The sequence below is a fragment of the Lethenteron reissneri genome, chromosome 53 (assembly GCF_015708825.2).
Source record: "Lethenteron reissneri isolate LAM-NWPU_2019-01 chromosome 53, ASM1570882v1, whole genome shotgun sequence".
In the NCBI taxonomy this organism is placed as follows: domain Eukaryota; kingdom Metazoa; phylum Chordata; class Hyperoartia; order Petromyzontiformes; family Petromyzontidae; genus Lethenteron; species Lethenteron reissneri.
This window is the reverse complement of record NC_083831.1, coordinates 9,700,258-9,726,069: the sequence shown is the minus strand read 5'-3', so window position 1 is coordinate 9,726,069 and position 25,812 is coordinate 9,700,258. Positions and strand designations below refer to the sequence as shown.

The following is a 25,812-nucleotide window of genomic DNA, read 5'->3' as shown; positions in this document are numbered from 1 at the left end:
CGCAATGCCCAGTCCACAAATATGAAGGTGACATCACAGCGAAATACTCTGCTGCTCTGGATGCGGTTATCTGGCTTGACCACCTGAATGTGAAATTGTAGACGTTGCTCTGCATCAGCCGTATGAATAAAAACACCCAAAAGGCATAAAGAGGTGTGGTCAGCACTGTGTACAACTCATTTGGTGATATTTTATGGAATGTTGACTTTTAAAAAGGCCTGAACAGGTGTAGATACCATTTCCGTCACTCATGTTGCATAATTGGCAACCCTACCGATGTATTCGGTAGGCTGCCCAATTGTTATACTCTTTCTCGAATGTCTGGGATTGTAGCGTAGTGAAAAAACCACTGCAATATAGCCAGCTCCTCTCCGCACATATACAACTACTGTATGTCCATTTCACCAACGAAGGTGGGCAAGGCTGGAAAAAAAAATCAAGCAGTATAGAACTAGTTGGGTAAATTCACTTTGAGGCAGGAATTTTCTGGTTCTAAAGTGCCCAGAGGTAAATCTCGAGATAATAACACTTACGCAGAACACAACATCCAGATGTTTTTTTATTTGTATTACTTTGTACAATGTTATCTCAGTACACGTGTGTGTACTCGACTTGAGCAGGTGGCACTCCTTAAACATGTATACATTCACGTGCACACGGTTATACAACAATATTGCATGATACAGAATTCAAGCACACGAATAAGGTGAGAACACCTTTGATCCTGGCATAGACTAAATGTATCCGTTTATAAATAAAGCATACTCATGTGCCTCATTGTTGTCACGTGTATTTAAAAAATTAGTCAATATTAGCATTGTGTGGGGGTACAGCGGTGTCGCAGTGGTAAGCACACTACATTATGAATGAGACAACCTGACTTCTATTACCCGTCACGGCTAACGTCAGTGGCAAAGTGATATCTGAACCAGTCCTGTCCCCTCTCTAAACCATCGCCCGCCACCCCCCCCCCGACCTTCACCAACTTGCACTGAATATGGTCTAACTACCCCCAGGATTGACATAGTTGCTGGGAGGGTTTCATCCAGCAGTGGATTGTAAAGAGCTGTGAAGTATAAAATAGGTACCACTCAGCCATTATTCTGGGACATTTGAAACTCAAATTTCATTGGATTACATGAGGATTGATATTCCTTATTCTTTTAAAGGCATGAAGAGCATTGATGAATCACGAAGAGACCACACTTTCCATGAAACTGTTCAAAAGATAATCTCAATAATCTGAAAAGAGACAGCTTGACCGCAAGCTGCGAGCCATATGAATAAATATACGTGTAACTTGATTTAAGTAATGTCATTCTATTATTCACACACAATTACATATGTTTCCAATAACCCCATTGCCAAGTCGGTACTTTTTTAACAATTAAAATGACAACGGTTTTGAGATAAATCCTGGTATTGTGTGACATTATCCGACAGCTCTGTTCTTCACCTGAGGACGGCTGCTTGTGTTGTGGCCGAGACGTCGTGAGAATTTTATTATGTTTTATTTTTATTATTTTATTATTTCCCTTCTGCGTGACTTTACCGAAAGATCCCAGAATATGAATCCCTGCAGTCACGAAAGCTTTAAATCGAAAATTATTCCTTCCTGAACCAAGTTTTTTTTTTTTCTCTCCCGGTGTTGCCCTTTCATTAAAAAAAATGGAACCATGCTCAAAATCAGAACGAGCAATGTTTATGCACATGTATCTGCTGCAGCAACCTTCTCGTGAGTCACGCACGTCAGGTGGGGTGAGATAAGTAACTTAAGGCTGTAAAACAGCCGAGGTGGCTGGTGTCAGAAGTACAGAATACACCATGTTAGACCACGTTCTCACATGTAGCCACATTCCTGGGGAATAATAATACAACTAACGCAGCACTTGTCATTAGATTACTAAAAAATAAAGATAGGTGGCTGGTGTCAAAATACAGCATACACCAGGTTAGACCACGTTCTCACATGTAACCACAGTCCTGGGGAATACTAATACAGTGAAACCTTGGATTGCGAGCATAATTCGTTCCGGAAACGTGTTTGTAATCCAAAGCACTCGTATATCAGTTGTGGTCACGTGACGCTCGGCAGACAAAGCGTATACACGTACTACTCGTATTGCAAGACCTCACTCGTTTATCAAATAAATATTTATTTTAAAAAAATACTCGTCTTGCAAAACACTCCCAGACCACGTTACTCGCAATCCAAGGCTTTACTGTACAACTAACGCATTACTCTTATATTACAAAAAAAAGATGGTACCTGTAATCCAATTTCAGTCGGCAAATGAAAGTATTGCCAAACAGATTGCCATAACTTGTATTCGATGATTACGTTCATGTTGGAAAAAATATCTAATTTGGCGTCACTTCACAAGGCCGAGAATCATTTCGAGTCTCTTGCAGCGCGGTGCAAACCTTCATCTTGGAGAACGTCCGATGGAAGTGGATATCACAGAGTTACCTCTGAGATTCCTTCAAGTGACCTCTGGTCCACACAGAATAGAGGGCAGCATTATCCCGCTCTGCATATGAGAGTGAGGTTCGTCGCATGCCGGTCAAACTAACATTTGTATTCTCAGAGGCTGAAATTTTGCCAAATTAAGTGCAGAACCAAATTTTACATAATGTTTTTTTTCACGTAGCCTTCGGTAACCAGACTGAGGCCATCGACTCACTGCACTTAATGACCCAGTTTAATCAGAATATTTATTGAGTGGAGGAATCCGGTGAGCTGTGAAGCTCTTTTTCATAGACGTCCAGATCTCCGAGGTGCTAATGCAGCACTCTTGACTTCTTAGCTAATCGACCACCTCAATTACTTTGATAAAAAAAATATATATTCAAAATATTCAAATACAACTATACATAAGACATTGCTGGGCCAGAAGCCTGAGTTAATGTGAGGACAACTGCAACAGATGCATATAGGTTACAGCCTACAATCATTACACCGCCGTGATTCTTGAACTTAGTTTAATCGTAACATAGTAATTTTAAGACAGTATTAATAAAGGTAATCAAGAAATCAGATTGCATTACTTTGCAAATACAGGATTGCATGACATGCATTATTATACCTTGAGTTATTGGTTATCGGCACATTTCATTCAACACCTAGTGCCAATACTGAACCAGCAACAGACAATCATTCATCATTTAATTGAAATACTTACACCGATGATATACGTATAAACATTGCACGTGTAAGAATCTGTTATCTAACATGTATGCAAAACAAATGCAAATGTTACGCACTAATCACAGTTTCGCTAACGAAGCATACCGTTTGCAAATAATTTGTATAAATCTAAACATGTTGATTCTTACACGTGTGATTTGAGCCTTACAAATCGGCATGAGGTGATGAATCTATTTTAGCAGGCCAGGCGCCACTGAGCTAAATATCTCTTTTTCAGAAGTAACCAAGTCACAAATGATAGCTAAACGAAGTGGCTTATCACGTGGAAATGTATAGCAGCAACCAAATATTCTAACCGAGTGTTTATAAATGTAGAGGGAAAAATCAGAGGACTCGGATAAAAATCCACGCAACCGTGCAAACTCCAAATCGAACCCACGACCCCCTGTACACCAGGCGAGGTAGGTAACATCTCACCACCGTGATGCCTTCCGATGCATCTTTACACCCCTCACCGAAGGTAAGTACAAGCATATCACAAAAAAAATCTGGTGCCAATACCAAACCAACAAATGGCAGACCAGTCGACAAGGTAGTCCAGATGTCTTCTGACCCTTAATTCTCGAAAACCTAATATATATATTTTTTAAGTAAGGTTGATGTAAAACACAAATTAATATGCAAAGTAAAAACAAATGTTAGGGGTTAATGAATTGGGAGGCACAAGATATCTGGACCGCCCTGTACAGCATGAACAGGGCGGGGGGAGCATTGAAATAATAAAGTACATAGACCTCTGTTCATAAACAAACAGAACAAGCCTGATGAGTCGCTGAAAGTCGAGCGTTTGTTTAAACAAATGTTGCTGTCCAACAAATTGCTCTGCAAAGCGTGGAGCTAGCTTGTTGATGTGTTGAGACGTCTACTGTTAGTCCTCGTGCATTCGTTGAGTGGTGTTGGAGTGCCATCTTGTGGATATTCTTAGAACTACGTGCAGTGAAACCTCGACAAGCAATTCCCTATGATCGATGCAATAATTATTCATTACATATTTACTCTAGGCAAGCCACACTAAGTCGAAAGACTCTTTTTGTTTGCAGGCGCGTCCTACATTGGCAATTACATCGTGTTTTGCCAGTAACCACTTTATATGTAAAGTTACATTGGTGAACGTGCCTCTGGCTTTTAAAGGTCTAGGCATGCTCATTCCATTGTCGGTGATTCCGTTGTCGATGATATTAAAGACTTTCACTTCCTGAGTGTAAAGTGCACGGGATGGGCCTTCGTCACATCGTCCGGCATCACTGACGCTCATCCGCATCGTCCTCACCTTCGCTCGCATCCTCTTTGTCACCCTCTTCCCGATGATCTTCGAAGTCACCCTCATCGCTCTCTTGGCTCTCTTTCACATCTTCACTCTTGTCGTCTCTGAGATGCGGAGGTGCACGCACACACATACAAGTACATACACATGCACATGTACACACACACACAAACGACGATATTATACTCTTTGGTTCTTTCGGTAAAGTCACGTAGGTAGAAAATAAAATAAATCACGCCGTTTCGGGCGCAACACAAGCGTCCGTCATCAGGTGGGAAAGCTTAATTTAATGATTCCATGCTTTCCCACCTGATGACGGACGCTTGTGTTGTGCCCGAAACGTCGCGATTTATTTTATTTTACACCTACGTGACTTTACCGAAAGAACCAAAGAGTATGGATTCCTGCAGTCACGAAAGCTTCAAATCGAAAATAATATAATTTAAACTTGTAGACCACAGGGAAAGTGCTGTGAGGGAACACCTATGAAAGTATGACGCATGAGGGGCCGGAACCATACTCGACTGCCCACATCTCAAAATTGCTGATTATTACACCCTGCTGGAAGCTCATTATTTAAGGCCGAATTGTCCCAGGGCAAATCCAGAACATGCTCACATACCACGTGACATCGATGTGCAAGGCTGGAAAATTTAATGCAGCTTGCCAGGACCATAGCGTTGTGGACGACATCGCCTTATTGTGGGGCTTAAAATGTAACGCCACCAATGTCAATTACATACAGCACCTTCAGGCGGCAAACGCATGTTAAAAAGCGTATGGATGGTTCTTCTTCCCGTGTTTACTGAAGCCCCCGTGTGGCCCCCACTGTGAGCGAGCGGCACCTGCTGTTCTGCAGAGGGCGCGAGGCCTGGGAGTCTCCTTGGCCGCCAGAGTCCGGAACGCCGCCCGTCATCCCCGTGTCGCTCGCACCATCGACACCATCGTCATCATCGTCGTCGTTACCGTCTTCATCAGCGGGCCCGGCCGTCTCCCCGCCGGCCGCCCCGCTTCCAAGCTCGCGCACAAACTCCTCATCCATCCCGGTTTCCCGCAGCGCCTCCCGATAGCGCCGCTCCGCCTGCCTCTTGGCGTTCCTCTGTGAAGGCGCAGTTCCACATCGGGGCCGAGTGTCTCCCTTGGGCATTCGTAAGTGGATGACAGTCAAGCTTCGTAAACCGGATAGGTTTGATGGTAATTCATAAGTAAATTAGCATCAAGCCCTATCTGGTTTACTCACCTTAACAACAAACGCCTTTTCATTTACGGCATGTCCCTAAATTGTACGAAAAAAATGGGTAATTTTGTCCACCCAGCAGTATAAATGGGAATACCGCAGCTTGTCGACCCACTGGTGGCGTGTGGGGGGTTAAAGTGTGGGTACTCACACATTTTTCCAAGCTGTCTGCCCAGTGGAGGTAGGTGACAATTTGTGTAGTATTCTTGGTTCTTTCAGCATCCCTAGGATGCTGTATTTCCGACAGCTCTGTTCTTCACCTGATGATGATTGCTTGTGTTGCAATCGAAACGTCGTGAGAATTGAATGTTTTATTTTTATTATTTTATTATTTCCCTTCTACGTGACTTTACCGAAAGAACCAAGAATGTGAATCCCTGCAGTTACAAAAGCTTTAAATCGAAATTTGTGTAGTGTTTAAAAAATTTAAATACACCCAATGATAAAATCAGTCGAGGGATGAGTCAACTTGCTTTGGTAAAAAAAAAAATGGATATCTTAGTGGAATAGTTGGCGCATTGCTCAGAGTTTATGCAAAGCTTGATGTAAAACTAACATTTCCATGTTTACATTCTATCCATATTAGCCACAGAGAAAACAATGTGTTGTTTACATTTTATCCCAATTAGCTACAAAGGAAAATATGTGTTGTTTAGCTCACTGACTCATTTAAAAATAACCATAAATTGTATTAATTTACATGTGCATAGTTCTTAACAGCTGGTGTATTTGATTTCATTCATTAACGCCAAATATAATCTCTCTTGACAATTGCTCATTTTCATAAAATCTATCATAAAAAATCCGGCGGATCCCCATTGCCACCAATGAAGCTTTTGTCCACGTCTTTACAAAACATAATCTGATGAAAATGAGCAATCATTTGGATGATAAATGACACCCATTTATAAGCTCTTTGGTAACACATTTCCCTTGTTATTTAAAGACAGGAACAACCCAAAGATAGTTTAAGGAAGGAACAACCCAAAACACAATTGAAGTCACAATGCCCCCCCCCCCCTACTCCTCAAATGAGCAATAGGGCAGTGCCCGTCTTATGTTGGAGGCCATGAGTCAGTTTTATGTAAAACGTCACAAACCCATGGTGGGAGTCGGTCTGTGAAAGTGGGGAATTCCGACAACGCGGCACTGGTGTCGTTGACCTTGTCAGGCTGAGCAAACTCCGAGCAGGATATGAACTCGGAACTTTTAACAGCGTCATAACCTTGAGTGACCGGTTTACATGATGATGCATTACATGACAAACAGATGCAGACGAGGGACGTCTGAGCGGAAATATGGCAAACCACGCTTCCCGTGACACATTTGCATTCACAAGCTGTCTTGTTGTCATTGCACTGCATAGCTACACAATACAGGACACCATCAATCACGATGAGAATCCAGAGACTCAATATCTTATCTTACCTTAAAGAAATGTATAAAGCGCCTTAACCAAGGCGCTTCAAAAGTAATTAACAATGGTACATGTGAATGTAACGGTAGAGATGAGGTCAATAAAAATTGATGAGAGGAAGCGATGGGGGCAAATCTGTGATGCGTGAATTCGGTGAAAGCGAAATTGATAGTAAATGATGATGAATGGACAGAATGAGTGAGGACTGAGTGACAGCCATATAATGAGAATATGATGAGGGATAAGTAACGGTGGCGGTTACGAGGGGGGGGGGATTAAGTGGTCGTGGGGCGAGCTAGGGAAAATAGGCGAGTTTTTAATGAGGGGCAGAAACTAGTGAGCGAAGGTGACTGCTTAATGTGGAGGGGAAGTTTGAATCCAGTGAAGGGGGGCGAGACGAGAAAACGAGCGAAAGCGTGGATTGAGCACAAGGAGGAGGAACGGCAGAGATTGAGAACGCAGACGGCAAGGTGACCTAGGATATATCCTCGCACCCTCACTCCATGCATTCCCTGTCGCAGGGTAAAAGCCCCTTGATCCCCGGCTACATCGTGGCGTAGTTTTTGGAGCGCTCTTTTAGAGATGTGCGGTGAAATTTATCATAGACACCTTCCAATTCATTCCCTCTTGGTATTATCCCTACCCAGAATTGGTCCGCAGAAGATACGTATTGTCGATGCATCGATTCTTCTGTAATTCGCCCTCAGTCTCTTATCCCCGCACCTCCAATTAGCATGGTTGGCTACGTACGGTGCGAAAGATATTCAACATACATACACAATTCATAATACTGTAAACGTTTTTGGGTTAGATGGCGTTATTTATAAATGTGTCAGTAACCCTCCACTATCCCGACACGGCCAATCAGTAAAAAAGTGTCACGTTGAAAAAAGACAAATAGTTCACTACTTTAGCCCACCGGTGTGTTGAAGAGTGAAACCACAACATTTACAATTTTTGAGTACGACGTTTCGCTGCCAATTACATCCAGCATCATCGGGCAATTTGCCAGGGTTACGACACATTTATAAATAACGCAATCTAACCCAAAAACGTTTATTATGAATAATATTGGTCGCGAAAGCCTACGTGTTAAACATACATACACAAATTAACAGATAAGTGGAGTAAACTGGAAGTGGTTGTTCAGATAAATGTGGCAATAGCACCACCCCCCCCTAGATAAGAGGAGTTTCAGCTGATTTCATCCTAAAAGTAAACAGTACATTTCTATCAAAATTGATTGATCAAAAGTGTTCAATATTTCACAGAAAAATTATACGCAAATGTGTCTTTGGGTTGCTCGTTTGTTTTTTTAACAGATCATAGAGAAATTCAGTGATAAAAAAAATCCTCCTCCAAAATGCCATGAGCCAGCAGACTCTCCTGCATAGGCTTAGGGACATTATTGCGCTAATGACCTTGAATGGCGCATTTATGCATCGGCAAAGGTTACGCTGGCAAACGTCATTTGTGCAACGTCCCTGTCATTTCAAAACAAAAACAATGCGGTGCGCAGCTGTGATTTCTTGTGATGCGCTCTCATTATAAACACAACCACAGGATGACAGAAATTATTTCTTATGAGCTGTGCATCCCAGCAAAACAACAATTACCCTCCAAGATTTTCTTTCTGGTGGTCTATGGAGCTCATGCTCAGCAGGCCTTTTCTCGTAAAACTACACTTGGAAATGTGCAAAAACTCTGATTTACCGTATTTTCTTCATTATAACACGCTCACAAAAGCGAGACGCACCCCAAGCTTGTACCTGGTGCAAATAAATCTATCTACATCTCGTCTCTCTGTCACACATACAAAACCCAAGCATTTTATACAATGCACCACCAACTTAGGAAAAAAGTGTGTCCTATAATCAAGAGAATACGATAATAAGCTGGGCCTAAACACAGGCCATCAAGGGCATGTTCAGTTTCCCTATGAAGCGTGACGTGCTGTAAAGGCTTGTACAAAATAAGGATGTAAAATTCCTTCATGACTTCAGCTCTCTGATATGTTCTTACCCATTGCGTGCAGTTTGATGTGCTTCATTAAGATCACAGTGCGTTATTGTTTTTGTTTGTAAATTGTTTATTGTTTATCGTTCTTGTGCGAGATTAATTTTGGTATCAGCAGGTTTATGATGCAAGAAGCTGTGCCCATTTGTTTACACGTTTACTGATCTTACTGTGGCACCAGGCCTCTCTTGAAAAATACACTTTTGGTTTGCCAATATGCTCTCGGCAACTTGAAACAAACCATGTATGTATGTGTAAGGTGATGATGACGAGACCTGGGTGACTTGCTCCAGCAGGAGAGGTCTTCTGGCCACACGATCCTTCATGGCCTGCAGCTCTGTGCTGTACTCGTGAGTGCGTTTCTTGTCCTGTTCCCTGCGGGAGGGGGGGGGGGGCGATGCACAGGGAGGGGTAGGTGGAGACGCACGATGCACTTTTATCACCGTATCTTGCCCTCTTCAACTCAACGCGCGCTTTACCTGCTGGAGCTACGTTGTTTTGTTGTTGGACAGCTTATGCCGAGACGAAAATGTTGCTTCTAGACTTGAAGTTTTCGTGACTGCAAGGATTCATACTCTTTGTTTTTTTCGGTCAAGTCACGTAGGTACAAAATTAAAATAAATTAGATCACGACGTTTCGGGCGCAACACAAGCGTCCTTCTTCAGGTGGGGACAACTTAGCGAAAGCACACCGCTTAAGTGTGTCTCAGAGGTAGCTGTGACGAGTAATTCTATAATTTATTTAAATTTTTTACCAACGTGACTTTACCGAAAAAACCAAAGAGTATGAAAATGTTGCTCTCTGCTTTTGCTGCTGCTGCTGCTGGTGATGATGATGATGATGACGATGTCTCATGACCTAATTCTCTGGTGGGATGTCGAGACGTTGATCGGCAATGTTTAAATGTTCACGTCGATGTTAATGGGCCAGTGAATAACTTCAGGAGAGCCTGGTGAATATCTTAAATTGTTCATCATCAGCGTAGGAGATAAGTGCATCTGCTGTGTGACGTTCTGATGCGATTCAATAGGCACCATTGAGTTTAGGTTCTTCTGTGAGTGATTAAGTGCTTGTGAGGGATGTTGGAATTGTCCCAATTTCCTTTTCGCTGAGTTTCAGGATGGAATGAGGATGATAATGATGATTAGAAACTCTATTGATCTGTGTGGAACTCACTTGACCTGCGTGGAACTCACTTAATCTGTCTCAGCTTTCCGGGGTGGCTCTCGGCGAGGCTGCGATGAGGGTCGTTGGCGCGCGCCCGTCGCAAGAGGTCGGCACGCATCGCTTTCTCCCTCTCCCTCCTCGTCTTCGCCCTCTCCTCCTCATCCCTCTCCTTCCGCTCTCTGCCCTCCAACGCCCTACTGCTGCCAGGGAAAAAAATAAACAAATAAAAATCACACACGCGGAAACATCCCCCGGGTTGCGGAAGACCCGACTTATGGAAATATGACCTTCTGAGAATGCTCCCATCAATCACGTGAAAAAAATGTCAATATGCGGAAATGTTTGCGTTAGTTATGTAAGCGTAAGTAGTACAGCGCGGTGAGGCTGCGGATGTCACCTTAACTGAACCAGAGTTTCACTAGCATTAAGGTAAATATAATTTTTTGTAGCGTTACGTAATTGTTTTTCTATCTTAGAACAATTTTTTTCCCAACGTTTCAATTGCTGGTTTTCTTCATTTTAAGTTTATTTCACGAGTTATTTACTGTGAGTAATTTATGTAACACAATTACACTTCGACCGCTTATGGTCTCAGCCAACAACGATTGGAGATGTCTACGCCTAGACTAATGCACGGTAAACGAACATTCGGAAGTGAACGCGTTCTGTTAACAATTAATATAAAAATGTTTTGTGATATTCATAAACAATTGGATACAGTATATGTTCCACTAGTTTCATTATGGGTAGTGTTAGCGTAGATATTCGATCAAATGAAAGAATCACAGGAAGTGCAGAGCCTATGTACAGCGATACGTTACAGGTCACGATAGAAAACGGACGACAGCAAGATACAATACCGAGAGAAAACGACCCTAGTAATCGGGTAGGGGAAGCACAACTATTTCCGGCTATGGGATTCTATCGTTGATTTTGGGGGGAAATTGTTCAGTTTCCGAAATACGGGAAATTCGGATGACGGGTCGTTCTCGGGAACCGAACCCTTCCGTAGCCCGGGGACTGCCTGTATGTCGTTGTCAAACAGAAAAGGCCTGCTGATGGGCAGCAGAGGGCAGTGCAGTAAATTGCACTGCACTTTTATGTTCCCACGTTTGTGCTCCAAAGCCTTCACCGCCCCACCCTTGACCATTGTGGTGAAGCATGGTCAAGTAATCTCCATGACCGGCATGGCAGGGTGAGGCCCTCATTCGGCAGTGGATTGAGTGGCAAAAATACAAAATACATCCTCTCGCTAGCCTAAAAGAGCGTACATGAGTGTAGGTGGTTGCTCCTTAGCTCTCTGATGCGTTTCTCGGTTTCTACCGCATGCTGTACATACAGAAAGCATTGCAGAGCTGCCACGTGTTCTCCAGAATACAAGATGTACTTTATCCTGTATTTTAGACCACAGGTTTTGGTGTCTTATAATCCAGTCGGTGTGTGTATATGTATATCCAGATTTATATAACTTTATTGACACTTGCGTACAAATTTCGATTTAAAGCTTTCGTGACTGCAGGGATTCATCTTCTTGGTTCTTTCGGTAAAGTCACGTAGAAGGGAGATAATAAAATAATAAAAATAAAACATAATAACTAGCGTACAAGTTTGGGGCAAAGTCTTAATTTCCGGAGCGTCTTAGAAACTATTGAAAACTTTGGCTCTTTTTCAGAAGCGACCTGGCCACAAATGATAGCGCAACGAAGTGGCTTATTGTGTGGAAATTTCTAGCAGCCAAATACTCCAAATGCATGTTTCTAAATGTGGAGGCAAAAACCTACAATTTATGTATGTATGTTGAACTTCTTTTGCACCGCACGTAGCCAACTGTGCTAATTGGAGGTACGGGGAAAGGACAACAAAACACAAAAAGTAGTTCAATCTAGATAATTTAAAGGTCCATAGCTCCAGCGGCCTCCTAATATTGGAAGGAAAAGCATTCCAGATGGCCACGGAAGCGCATCTGAATGCGCGCGGTGTGGTAACCACCGTCTTTATTCGATGGTTTAGCCAAAAGCTGCCGCTGCTGCTGCTGCGATTGCCGGAGTTGGCGTGACGATGGTTGATGCTCCTTGACGCGATCAGCGAGGTAAATAATGGGAAGAATGCGGTACATCACAACCGTTAAAACCTACGCAGCAGCAATTCCTCTTGCTCGACACGTTCCAACCTTGGCGCGACCTCACCGTATGGATTCGTGCCGCCGCCTCGCCGCGTCGTTGCTGCGAGTTGGGATCCAGTCGGCCGCCGCGGGGCATGGGCTCGAGCGGAAGGCCCTTGGCCGCTCGTCCCTCCCGGCGGAGGCCGTGGCTGCGGCGGCCCTCTTCTCCCCGCGTTCCGTCGTGCGCAGCGCGAAGGGAGCACAGGCGGCGGGCGGCGGCGGGGCCGAGCGGGACAGCGAGCTGCGCTGGAAGTCGCGCAGCAGGCGCTGGAAGTCGGGCACGCTGTGGTGCACGCGCGGGCGAAACGACGGCTCCGAGCAGCGGGTTGCCATGGGTGCCGTGCGTGACCTGCCTGTCGCACGCAGCGGAGGGTGCAACTTCGCGCGTTAGAATGCAAGCGGCGTCCTGTACAATCCGTGTTACGCTTGTACGTAGCACTCTTTAGTGCAGAGCATCCCAGGGTGCCTTATAACAAAAATCTCCGACAGTGATATAAACCAGTCGGCCAATCGATCCCACTCGAGGACAAGCTAGTGTAAAACAAACACGTGTTGCCTTCATTCTAATTACTCAAGTCTGCTCACCGTAATCACCCCAAGCCTGCCCACCATTCCACTGCTCACCCCAAGCCTGTGCCACTCAATCACTGCTCACCCCGGGCCTGCTCTGCGATGTGGGCGTGGAGTCCGGGTGGAATGGCCGCTTTCTCCAGGAGCTCCTGGGCACGCATGCCGGCCCGCACTCGCCGCAGAAGCTCTTCAGCCGCCAGCCGCTCGCTCACGCTGGGGTCTAGCACGGCTCGCAGGGCCGGTCGCTCTGCCGAGCCCGCGCGCCGGGACTACACACGTACACAAAGATCCCCGGTGGAGCGTTTAACAGACTGTTGGTGCAAGCGCCGTTAGCGAGGAGCGCCTGTGAAGGTCGGCACGGCACGCGATGGGGTGGGTGGTCTGAGGGTCAGTTGACCCAGGGGGAGGCACGGGACCTGGTTCAGCTATTCACCGATGTCGTCTGCGAGCGGGAAATTAACTCAATGGCCGTGTCGGTAGCGCTAATCGCTGCACTGATGCTGCCTACACACACAGCGTACACAAAGACAAAGATCCCCCCCCCCGTATAGCCTATAACAGACTTTTGGGGCAAAAGCTGTGAGCGAGAAGCACCTATGAAAGTCGGCATTGCACGCAAAGTAGTCGGTGGCCAGCACCACTTCCGGTCGCCTTGGTCCGCCAGTGCTGATATTTTACATGCCGCACCGGCTACTCATTTTGAGGCTGAGTCGACCTAGGGGAGGCCCAGGACCGGTTTAGATATTCGTCACTGATGATGGCCATGAGCGGTAATCGAAATCGTGTCGCCGGATTCGTAGGGCAGTGCACCAACCCCTGCGCTGCCGCTCCCCACATGTACACAAGCACACGTTACACAGGCACACAAGCAGTGACATTTGCGACACTTTAGGTTTCATTGATAGCAGCAGTATTGGCGAAATATGTAATATTGGGTAAATATATTATATTGGTGGACACGGATGGAAGTGGGGAGGGTGTGGATGGAGAGTGGGGGAAGATGGGGGGAGGAGAGGGGGGTCTCTCTGACTTTCGTATGGCATTTGAAGAGCAACTGATTGCGTGTGTTGAGTCTGGTAATCCATTCGGTGGCATCAGGAGTTGCCGTCGATGTGTGGAATCCGTACCGCCTGTGTAAGCGCATAATGGGAAGTGGTCGGTTACGTGACCGACAGATCGCATTGCGCCACATTCACGCACGTGGGCCCCTGTAATTTTCCATTTGAAAAAGAAACAGCCGCACCTTTCGCGTGTTGTTCAAACACGATTAGGCAGAGGTGGGTGTTAAGCAGTTTATAATGAGCAAGTAAGCCTTGTTATGGGTTTTATTTTGCCTTCCATTTGTGTCACCGGTGGCACAGCTAAACACTACCGGCCACTGGATCGCGGCGCAGTATTAAATATCCACAACAAGTTCAATTGACAATTTTACCACATTCGCCTAAGCCCAAGCTAGTGACTCCATTCTCAAGTTTGCTCTGCTGGCAGCCCTGATGATTGTTGTATATTTGGAGTTTGCGTGTCTCTCACTCTCTCTCTCCCCGTGGTCGCATAGATTTTTTTTCTCCGGTTCCTCCGGTTTTTCCCTCCACATTTTCTCAACATGTGTCGCTATTGTTTAGATTATATTTGCTGCTATACATTTCCACATGATGGGCTGCTTCGTTGAGCAATCGTTTGTGGTCAGGTCGCTTCTAAGACAGAAAGAGATTAGCTTTATTTGTATATATTGTTTAAACAGATTTGTTTACCTTTCCTATACTCTGCACTCCTATCGTGTTTTTGTAGTTTGTTGTGGTAACGTTCTGACCTGCCCCTACTGGACATCTGTGAAAAAGAGCTTTATAGCTCATCGGATTCCTCCAGTATAAATGCTGATTCTGATTTGGAGAAATCTGTGGTTCGTGTGGAAGCCAGTAAATTAAATGTCATTTCTTTCAGCAATAGAATAACAAAAAACTTAGCCTATATTCTCATCCATGTGCTACGAAGGGCCAAAAGGTTGCCTTTTTAGGCAGTGTTGATGACTATTAATAAAAATTCAAATTTATAATGCGCATTCCATCCTAAGATACCAATGCGCAATGCATGAAGAGCAGGAAACCAAAAGCAGAACCAGGAGGCAACCGACCAAACTGATGAGGGAAGGCCCCTTTAAAGAGATGGGGTTTCAAAGCAGACTTGAATATATCCCGACTCCGAACGTGTTTTCGTTTTTTAATTATTAGTGCTTGTGAGGTACATCCTGGAAGTGTTCGGTTAGCTGCGTCACCTTAGATGGAACCTCCTTTTCCAAGTTGTGCCGTGGACGCACTCTCTCCTCCTCTCTCTTGTTCTCCTCCCTCTCCGCAAACTCAAACGGCTTCAGCGATGCCCGCAGTTCTTCCTGTTGGTCACCGCCAGCACCACAACAATACATGCACCGGTCTTCAGCGTCGAGTGTAACCGGCAAACAAGCGTGGTGCTGCAACATTAGCACAATTGCTCCGAACGGCGCAAAAAAACGTTCAACATCCATCTTTGTTCGACCTGATTGCACTTTGGATTTAAGTGAGGGAGAGTTGCGCAGCCTTGACCTCACTCTCTCGTCCAAACTCATCTGTATCCAGTGGTAAAACTGTGTCTAGACCGCTGCAGATGATGCTGGATCAGTGGATGGTCTTAGGAGACCTTCTGATGGCATTTCCTCCACCAAGGGTTCCACAGATCCAACTCAGATATTGAGTTTGCCGGGTTAGTTAACTGCCGCCCGGGGTTCGGCGTTGGCAGCTGCTGGCAGTACCGACTCACCAGGTGCAAGATGGAAAGCACCTGGGGGTGTGCGCCTACGGTAGCAGCGAGGGTGTTCCCAGCAAAGACTGACTCAACACCCAGCTGGCCAGACCGCATACATTCACACAAACGCTCGTTAAAAGTATTGACCAAACATCCCAATGCAGGACCCTCCTGATAAAGAGTCCTGGGACTCAGTGTAACTCTTCTCCTCCTCACCTTGCAGCAAAGGATGGTGCAGGTGCTCACCCATCTGAAGGAGCACCCTGACGCCTGGATCGGCGTGGACACACACACACACAACGGCGCTGCATGGCCGACGAAGAAGGCCAGAACGAGCGTCAGCACAACGGCGCCTTACTTTGCGCGCAGAGCGGTTGTCGAGGCTGCGCCGCTGCGCCCGCTCGCGCAGCTCGTGGTAGAGGGGCAGCAGGCTGCGCGCCGGCACGGGGGCCGCGCGCACCCTCACGGCGCACTCCGCCTCCTCGCGCTGCCTCCGCTCCAGCGCCAGCTGCGCCAGCTCCTCCGCCAGGCGGCGGCGCCGCGTCCCCCGCGCCGCCTCCCGCTCCACCTCGCGCTGCACCAGCTGCACGCTCGGAGGTGGCGGGCGGCGGGGATCGCGGTTTGACAAGCTGACAAGCTGGCGCTGGGGGGGGGGGGGGGGGGGGGAGCTATGCACGACGGTCGTCCGCAACTCTGCAGGTAAAAAGGTTGATGGATCACTCACTGGATATCTATGAAAAAGAGCTTCATAGCTCATCGGATTTCTCCAGTATAAATAAATATCCTGATTCTGACTTCGTGAAACCCCCTGCCTACCCATTGGTGTCGAGGTCACCGTCTCCTGGCTTGCCAGGGTATAGCAGTACAGCAAGTTTAACTGAATTCCATAACGTCTTAAACATAAAAATAACAATAAACTTCAATAAATCTGCGTGGGGATTAAGTGTTATCCTCCCTACGCTTGCATGGCTTTTCTCCGGGTCCTACCATTTCCTCCCGCGTGTATACACATTCATTGATGAGTTGGTCAAGCATCCCAATGTAGGACCACAGAACTTGGGCAATAGTTGGCTGGCTGACTTCCTGCTTGGCTGTGGTTTGCCACGCCTCCGTGCGAAAACTGCGCGCGCGAGACAAATCCTACAGCATCATGAGATGCAATTTGCGTGAACGACGCTACGTAAAGCTCAACATCATTATTATTAGAACAAATCGCAATCAGAAATGCTCCCATCTTCTGCACGGCCCTCGGGCCAAAAGGCTCTTGGAGTGGCCCGGCCACCTACGACTCGACTCGCCCGAGACATGAATAGATACAAATTATGCGTGAGACGAAAAAAATAAACAAGGGCTAAAGATGAGATGGCAACAGACACGAGAGTAATGAATCCTGTCTCCTTCCCATTCACGTGTAAGCCGCTGCCTTCTAGCAGGCGGGCAAGGGATCTTTAATTGGCTAGGCAAGTTCAGGGGGGGGAGTGGGCGGGCTAGAAGCAGTCGTCCCACACGCTGGCTGCTGATGAAATGGCCAACAATCACACGAAGAAAAACAAAGGGACCCCCCCCCCCGTGGCCTCGCTTCCCACACGATTCTCAACAAACTCCTGCTGGTGGTTTCTTGGTAATCCTGGCCGTGGTTTCTTGGCAATTCGCAGAATCAAAATAAGTTACTTGGCGGAAGGGGAAGCGTTTGTAAAAACAACGTGCACAAAACACACAATCTGGCTCACTCCTTTTGAAATTCGTGTCTATTATTTTCCCCTGGTGGAGCGGGATTGCTATCTTTATTACTTACGGAATAGGAGTTGGGTGTGGAGTGGGTGTGAGGGGGTGTTTTTAAAGGTTTTTTTTTATGAAGGAAGAGAGGGGGCGAGGGTGACAGTAAAACAATGCAGTTTTGTTCTCTAATCTGTGCGTTCCTCTTCCTGTCTCTCAAAATAATTCCAAGTATGCATCTTTCCATGTCAATTTTCACACTTTTCAATGTGCCTCAACAAGAAAGGTTTATTTATTTTTACCAGTTTGTACTTCCTGCTACGAGACACATGGTTAAAAGAATTATGATCGTTAACAAAAATAAAATCGAAGAAAAAACTGAAAAGCATGCTGATGGAAATTGTTATGCAATCTTTAAAATTTTTCTACATATTTTTCTTAAATGACCACATTTCCAAAGCGTACGTCAAGAGCAGGTAGTACGCGGCGCATGACATCACTGCATTGCAATACGTATTGGGGGTCACGTGTGGCAGCTGGCTCGCATATCACCAGCCGGTGAAGCCGCACGCAAACCCACCGAGAAGGGCTTGGGGATGGTGACTTTGGGCGAGCGAGCGCACGAGGCGCTCCGAGGCTTAGGCCTTGGCTCCGGGCGCCTGTGAAACGCCGCGTAGTCATCCAGACGGAAGCCTTGCCACAGCTGAAGCACTCGCCTCACGGCCGGCGGGGTGTCCACCCCCGAGTCGTCCCACGACCCGAGATCGAGCAGCGAGCGCCAGGGCTTAGAGTGGGAGCTGACGCGCATGCCGCTGCTGCTGGTCCCAGTGTGAAACCTTCCCGCTGAGCTGTGCGGAGACAAACGGCAGCAGGGACAGTGTTAACGTGTAACGCCCTGAAAGGGTTCTTAACACTCGCAATGTATTAACCCTTTCCTGTTCCGATGACGTAAAGTTTTTCTTCCGATTTCATTCTGAAACTGTAACGAAAATTTAAGTAAAATAACTTCATCGGTACCGAGGCTGCCACAAAGCCATGCGGGAGGGTGTTGAAGCACAGTTTGCCTCCAGGTATCATAGAGTGCGGTCGTGACGCTAAAGTTCTCTGTGGTGAGTACAATGTCTTTAAAAACAACGCAGCTATGCCTCTCTAAATAAAATTTACGTTGAACCGCTTGCGCGTTCCGAGATTCAGAGGTGAACGGGACACCCACCCTGCAGCTCGAAACGTGCGTTTCGAGCATTTGGCGGTTATACATTTCCCCATGATAAGCCACTTTGGTGAGCTATCATTCTTGGCCACGTCGCTTTTGAAAAACAGCTATATAGCTCAATGGAGCCTTAGCTGGTAAAATGTTAAAAATGTTTTAACAGTTTTAATAGCTCATATTGAACGGATATTTTTTTTTCTCCGTCTAAAACGGCAAACCTGCGCAACGGTGGCTTGGACGCGGCATCACGGCGGTTGTCGACGCCCCATGTGTGCTCGCTCCACCGCGCCGGCGTTGCCTTCGCGGACGGCTCCGGCGAGCTCCCCTCGTCCTTCCTGGGGGTCTCAGGGGAAGGAGACCGTTGCTCCTGGGCCCTCTTGACGGCTTCCCGGTACAGGACTTCCAGCTGCTCTCCGCCCGTCCCCTCGCCCACTCGCTCGTCTGCCTGCTCGGCGAACCCCCGCAGCCGGGCTGGGTCAGACACAGGGGCGGCCGTGGTGGTAGGGACGGGGCAGACCCGCGTGGAGGGGAGTGACGCCGGCCGGCGTGGCGGGGCATCTTCTAACCCGCTGTCGGAGCCGCTCTCCCGCTGTGTGCACACGTGAGAATCTTTACTTAGACGGCAGGAGGAGGGATACGGTGAGCTATGAAGCTCTTTTACACACAGATGTCCAGTATGGACAGGTGAGCAAATACGCACAGACTCTAGATTTGAAGCTTTCGTGACTGCAAGGATTCATATTCTTAGGTTTTTTTGGTAAAGTCAAACTTGACAGACTCATTAAGGACTTCGGACACCGCTGTTTCCTTCGTTTAGTTGCCTCCTTCACATACACGATGCCTCCTTCACATACTTGGCTATTCGTGTAAAAAATGTTCAAGTGATTTTAACACATCCCATCAGCACCACGGCCTTCTGGGAGTTCATCATTTCAGCAGCAATGGTTCAACACAAGTAAACTCTGGCATGTTTTTCGCTTATTTATATTGGAACATTCTCCCCAAAGATGCTAATAATTATTTAATGAACTTGGCTGGGTTTCTCAGGGAATATCAATGCTACGTCTGCTTTGGAAGGAGAGAATAGGAGAGGATAAATAGGTAATATACACGTAAATAAACATACATTAGGTCCGGGATGTGTGCTGTGATGTAATGATGAGAACACTGGACTTACAATACGGAGGTCGCCGATTCGATCTCCCTGTGTGACAGTTTAAACAACGGTGCAAGTTTCGTAAATTCCTCCGTCTGCCTCTGTTCACCCAGCATCATAAACGGGTTCACCGCAGCAAGTTGATCGGCAGGCCACGTGCGGTGGCTGCTCCAACCTCTTCCAGTATGACAAGCCAACGTGGAAGAGGACACAAATACCCCTTAGAGGTGCAGTCTAGGGCTTCCTCGAGTGAAGGCCCTCACGCCAGCAGTGATATGAACAAGTCATTGCAGAGTCGCACCTTAATGGCTGCTATAAATTCCCTGGTGTTAAGCCACTCGTTGAGCTATCATTTATGGCCAAGTCGCTTCTGAAAGGGAGCTAAATAGCTCAGTGGGCTTTACCTGGTCAAATAAAAATAGTTTAGTTTATATTTGTATTTTAAAAAAGTCTACATTCACTGCAATTAAGAGGCCATCCAGAGCAGGACACAGGACTGTAACTTTCCTAAGTTCTTTCCTGCAAGAGTAAATGTGTCTAGTCCTGCTTTGGCTTGTTTAAATAAAAGGCACCGCCTTTACAGTTTTACAATTGGTTTAGAGCTTTAACACAATTTTCTTTATGACGCTTGATCACAGTCACTGTATCTTCAGTTTAACATGAGCGGAATGTACAGTATTGGCAAATAGCAATCTGATTAGGGCTGGTAATCCCGCAGTGGTGTAGCTGTGCTGGGAAGGCATTAGAGGCATTAGTGGAAAGAACATATGTGATGACAAGTATGAGGGCTTGGAGCAAAGACAGATGTGCTTCTCAACGTGTGTTCACACATAAGGCCATGTATGCAAGTGGAATCGAATTAAACTGGATTCCCATAAATGTGAAAAGGGTCAAAGATAAAGGTGCAGCCCTGCAAAATCCTGCTTATGCCACTGCTGGTACAAAGGCCTGCAATGCAGGAAGCTCCAGAGAATCCCACTAGTGGGTTGTGTTGGCATCTTTTACAATTATCAGGAATCTTTGAAGAGGTGGGGGTGCCCACGCTTTACCCCACCACACATTGCTTCAACTGCCATGCCAGAAGATTGAACCAGCGAACTCTGGATTGCAAGTCCTGTGTATTAACCATACATAGCGGCAGCATTATCTTTCAGTACGTAATAATATACATAATAAAGTACGGAAACAAAACTAATGGAAGTTATTAGCCCACAGTGCCAACGGTGGAGTGTCTAGAAAACATAATTTAATGCAATGGTTCAAACCGATGTCAGCTGTAGCTCTGCATTAATTGCACACTGTGATTTAACTCCAAACTTAGCAATACAACAATTCTGCTGCTATGGAAACAGATACAATTGCTGCTTGTTGCGACGTGACGTAATGTAAGCCAGACCACACCTCAACTGCAAATAACCGCACTCCCAGTAAAATTGCCAAGTGTGACGTTGAAATCGTTTAAATCGCAGCATTTAATTGAAAGCAGTAGTGCGAGCAGCAGGCGATCGGAAGGAAGGTTACAAGTTCAAATGCTGGTTGGGGGTTGACTCATCATACCTCTAGGGTCAATAAAATGAGTACTGCTTCAACATGGACACGAAGATACAGGCTGGTCTAGTGGTCAGCGTTAAAGCTTCAGTACATTTCTGCCAGGAAGAGTCATAAGTACATTCTGTTGTAAAATGGATGTTGAAGTCGTCATTGTCATGTTAATTAAAATGTCTCGATTATGTCACTGCAGACTGGCGTCATCGTCAAAATTCCCAAGTTTCACAATTTCCATCAGCCACGTGACCACGTCTCACTTGCCAAACAGAATGTGGAAAATTCCATGGGCTCTGCCAGATTGCGAGATAAGAGATTCAAGTGGCTGCATTGCATGCGGAGCAGGCAAAAAAAACACTCTAATTGCATGAAAGTGCTTACATTCTTACTCTTAGGTTTTTCGGTAAAGTCACGTAGGTAAAAAATAATAATACAAATATAATTGAAACTATCTTATTTGGACCATCTTATTTGACAGGTACTATTCTACTTTACCGAGTGTTGCCATCCCCAGCGTTGAACAGCACTCTCCTCTCCTTTGTTGTATTTGGATTGCCAACCAACATCGTGTAAAACATCAACAAGATGCTATTTTAGGTGTTTTCGGTAAAGTCACGTAGGTAAAACATCAAAATTAATAAAAATAATATGCAGCTGATCTGGCTGTGACTGTCCCACCTGATGACGGAGACTTGTGTTGCCTCCGAAACGTCGTGATCTTTATTTTATTTTATTAATTTTGATGTTTTACCTACGTGACTTTACCGAAAACACCTAGGAATATGATTCCTTGCAGTCACGAAAGCTTCAAGTCTAGAATCAACAAGATGCACCAACTGTTCTCTTTTAGCCCCGCCCCCCCTAACACGTTCCACTCATTGGCTTCCACATTAAGATAAGCCCCTCCCCCTTCCCTCCCCCCTTAAACTTGTATTTAAGAGCTTGACTCTTGGAATTCTGCCTCACTTGAGACAGTAAATCTAGCTGTGACTGTCCCACCTGAAGACGGAGACTTGTGTTGCCTCCGAAACGTCGTGATTTATTATTTTATTTCTATTATTTCAATTATATTTTTATTATTCACTTTTGACTTTACCGAAAAACCTAAGAGTATGAATTCTTGCAGTCACGAAAGCTTCAAATCTAGAATTGCTTACATTCTTGACAAGGCCTACCTACACAAAATGCCGCGTAACATCCAAGGACGACCATGAGGTTCAGAAATCGTTTTACAATTTTAGGCTGGAGCAGATGTTGTCAGTGATGTCTGAACATCCTTGAGTTTGGTGCATTGTCTCAAATAAACTTCGGGTATCTCTGAGCTCAACTCTCACTAATGCCTCATTCTGCATCGCTGTGCAACTCTGTGGTCATGAAATAAAACACATTCCTGCGGAGGGAGCTGGTAGGAACGTTGGGTTGCTCGGTCAATGGCCAGGGTCAACGGTGGCGTGGTGTATTCCGCAAATATGCCCGACTGTGAGGGCGGGCTCAAGCCGGCGTGAGTAGGTTAAACGTTGAGTTTTATAAGGGCACCACGGGGTGACCAGCCCCTCCCACCCAGCCTCACCCCTCCCACCCCCCACCCAGCCCCACCTTCCCCACCCAGCCCCTCCCCTCCCCACCCAGCCCCTCCCCACCCAGCCCCACCCCTCCCATTTTTGGATGCACGATGGACGGACACAATAATCCCCTGTGGGCTGGTGTAACCAGGAGGTTCCTACCAGTATGAATAAACCTCCATTCTCTGTCGGCACATACAAAAATGTTTTAGTCTATTGATCTTCTAGACGTGTGTTCATCGTGAATATGTGTTGAGACAAGCAGACGCAGGACCAATTGATATACAGGATGCCTTGAAGACCGGCAAACTAAATGCTTTATGTTTCCGTGATATTTGTATGTGGTTGTATTTACATATGATTCAGTAACAGCACGTGCATTTTAATCCAGCATTGTTTCGTTGTGTTGAACAAGTGCTCTGACTGGCTAACATCTGGCTAACCAACAGCAGCTGTTTAACAAGTTTGACTCAGCTGATGATGATGTGTGGCTGATGGCGATGATGGTGCCAATGGCTTGGCAACTTATGATGCTGCTTCTAGTGGTGATGATGCTGATGTATGTGATGGTTATGCTGCCCTTACTTATAATGCTGATACCAATGACCAATATTGCGGCTATTTCTGCTGATGATGATGTTGTTGCGAGGAAGGTTACTGTCATAAGGGGCCATCAATGGCAATATTGTGACTGTTATAAACGTCAGTGTTAGGAGATGCAGCAGTGATAACTGTAAATCAGTTGATAGCAAGATAAATGTTTATAAGACGTTGCTCCTGATGATGTTTTTTTGTGTGCTGGTGATACTGCGACTACAGATGGTGATAACGCTGGCAAATTACGCTTCTGCGGCTGATAATGCTGCTGCTGCTTTTGATGATGACACAGTGATGATTCTGATCATTTTAAAATCTGCTGCTTCTGCTGTTACTGATGATTATTGTATTAATGGTGCAACCGTTGATGATGAAACTTCTGCTGCTGACACTTCTGATACTTCTGCAGCTGATGCTGCTGCTGATAGTGTTTCTCATGCTTCCAATGCTTCCAATGCTGTTCACGATACTGACAACACCGATGATGATTTTTCCAATGCTGAAGGTACTGATGGTACTTATGCTGCAACTGCTGATAAGGCTTCTGATGCTGATGCTAACGATACTGTCGTATATGCCAATGCAACATTTACAACTGAAGGTCCGATGCCTGAGGGCCTTTTCCTACGCCTTGTGGGTCGTGGGGTCACATGCCCATACTTCACCACAATGGTCAAAGCGGGTTAGGGACCGTCCATAAATGACGTCACGCGATTTTGGACGATTTTTGACCCCCCTCTCCCCCCTCGTCACAGCACGATAGCTTTGATACAGCTGTCGTGCTGTGACGGTTCCACCTGAAGACGGAAGCTTGTGTTGCCTCCGAAACGTCGTGATTTTTAATTTATATTTTACTTTTATAAATGTATTTTTTTTACCTACGTGACTTTACCGAAAAAATCAATAAGACAGTTGTTGTTGTTTACCCGCAGTGAAACGTCTGCACGCCGCATTGACCCGAACACTCAACCCCCCCACCACCCCCCGCGGCTGTACACGAACACGTGCTAACCCGTATGGCTTGACGGCTATGCAGCAGCAGCATCATCAATGATCGCCGTCGTCGCTATGAGCAAGCGATCATCACGACCATCAGCGTTACCTCCACGTCCGCTGCTGCTGCCGCTGCTGCTGCCGGGACGACTCGGGGCCTTGTGCGGGCGCCGGCGAGCAGCGCGGACAAGGCGTGTGGAGACGACATCTAGCAGCGGCAGCCCCCCCCAACAACACTGGGGTGGCGGCGGTGGTGGTGGTGGGTGATGGTGATGGCGGTGGTGGTGGTGGCGGTGGTGGCGGCTTCCGTACGCGTGGGGGGTCAACTTCTTGAGCCACCGTCACGTGAGGCGGCCGTGCCGATCGGAGGCGCTTTGTGGGTAGGCAGTCCCGGCATACACCAGCAGCACCACCAGCAGTACAGCCAGCAGCAGTTACAACCACATGCAGCAGCAGTTACAACCACATGCAGCAGCAGCTACAACCACATGCAGCAGCAGCAGTTCCAGCAGCAGTACAACCACAAAAAGCAGCAGCTACAACCACAATCACCAGCAGCTAAAACCACATGCAGCAGCAGAACCAGCAGCAGTTACAACCACATGCAGCAGCAGCAGTACAAGCAGCAGCAGTACAACCAGCAGCAGTACAACCACCAGCAGTACAACCACAAGCAGCAGCAGCTACAACCACCAGCAGTACAACCAACCAGCAGCAGTACAACCACAAGCAGCCGCTGCCGCAACACGCGTTGCCCTGGCAACGGCGGCGAGCGCGCGGTGCCGCTTGGGTAGGGGCGGGGCCTCGGTGCGAGGGGGCGTGGTTAGGTTTAGGGGGCGGGGCGTAGGTGTCGAGGGGGAGCGGTGGCGCGGCGGTTAGGGCGCTTGCGCTGCGAAGGAGATGCTGATTCAGCATTCACAAATTTAGCATTCACAAATGAGATAAAAATATTTTTAAAAAATGAACAAATAAATAGATAATTATTCCCCCATTTTATTACATTTTCTATCTACGTGACTTTGCCGAAAGAACCAAGAATATTAATTCCGAAAGTTTGAGGTCAAAATTCACAAATTAAATCACGTAATCTCTGGAGGCCCTCCTTAATCTCTGGAGGGGCCCCTGGGCTGCAGCCCCTAGGGCCCCTTGCCATGATCCGGCCCTGCCTGGAGGAGTTCGATTCCCGCTCACGGCCAACACGGGCGACAAATATCTGA

General features: G+C 46.5%; 1 protein-coding gene across 2 annotated transcripts; it reads right to left on the bottom strand.

Annotated features, from left to right (window-relative positions):
• Positions 1-324: 324 nt before the first annotated feature.
• On the bottom strand, positions 325-25,330 carry LOC133356164 (protein FAM161B-like). Of its 2 annotated transcripts, none has more exons than XM_061573535.1 (11): positions 24,705-25,330; positions 18,961-19,331; positions 18,113-18,380; positions 16,175-16,399; positions 15,314-15,427; positions 13,127-13,310; positions 12,497-12,824; positions 10,340-10,510; positions 9,418-9,517; positions 5,318-5,571; positions 325-4,576 (listed from the first exon to the last, which is right to left on the bottom strand). In XM_061573535.1, exons 1-11 carry the CDS (start codon positions 24,801-24,803, stop codon positions 4,450-4,452), a joined length of 2,241 nt encoding a protein of 746 aa, XP_061429519.1. In that variant the 5' UTR covers positions 24,804-25,330; the 3' UTR covers positions 325-4,449. The 2 variants fall into 2 exon arrangements, with proteins under 2 accessions (XP_061429519.1, XP_061429520.1); XM_061573536.1 differs by having other exon boundaries at positions 10,340-10,507.
• Between the last annotated feature and the right edge of the window lie 482 nt (positions 25,331-25,812).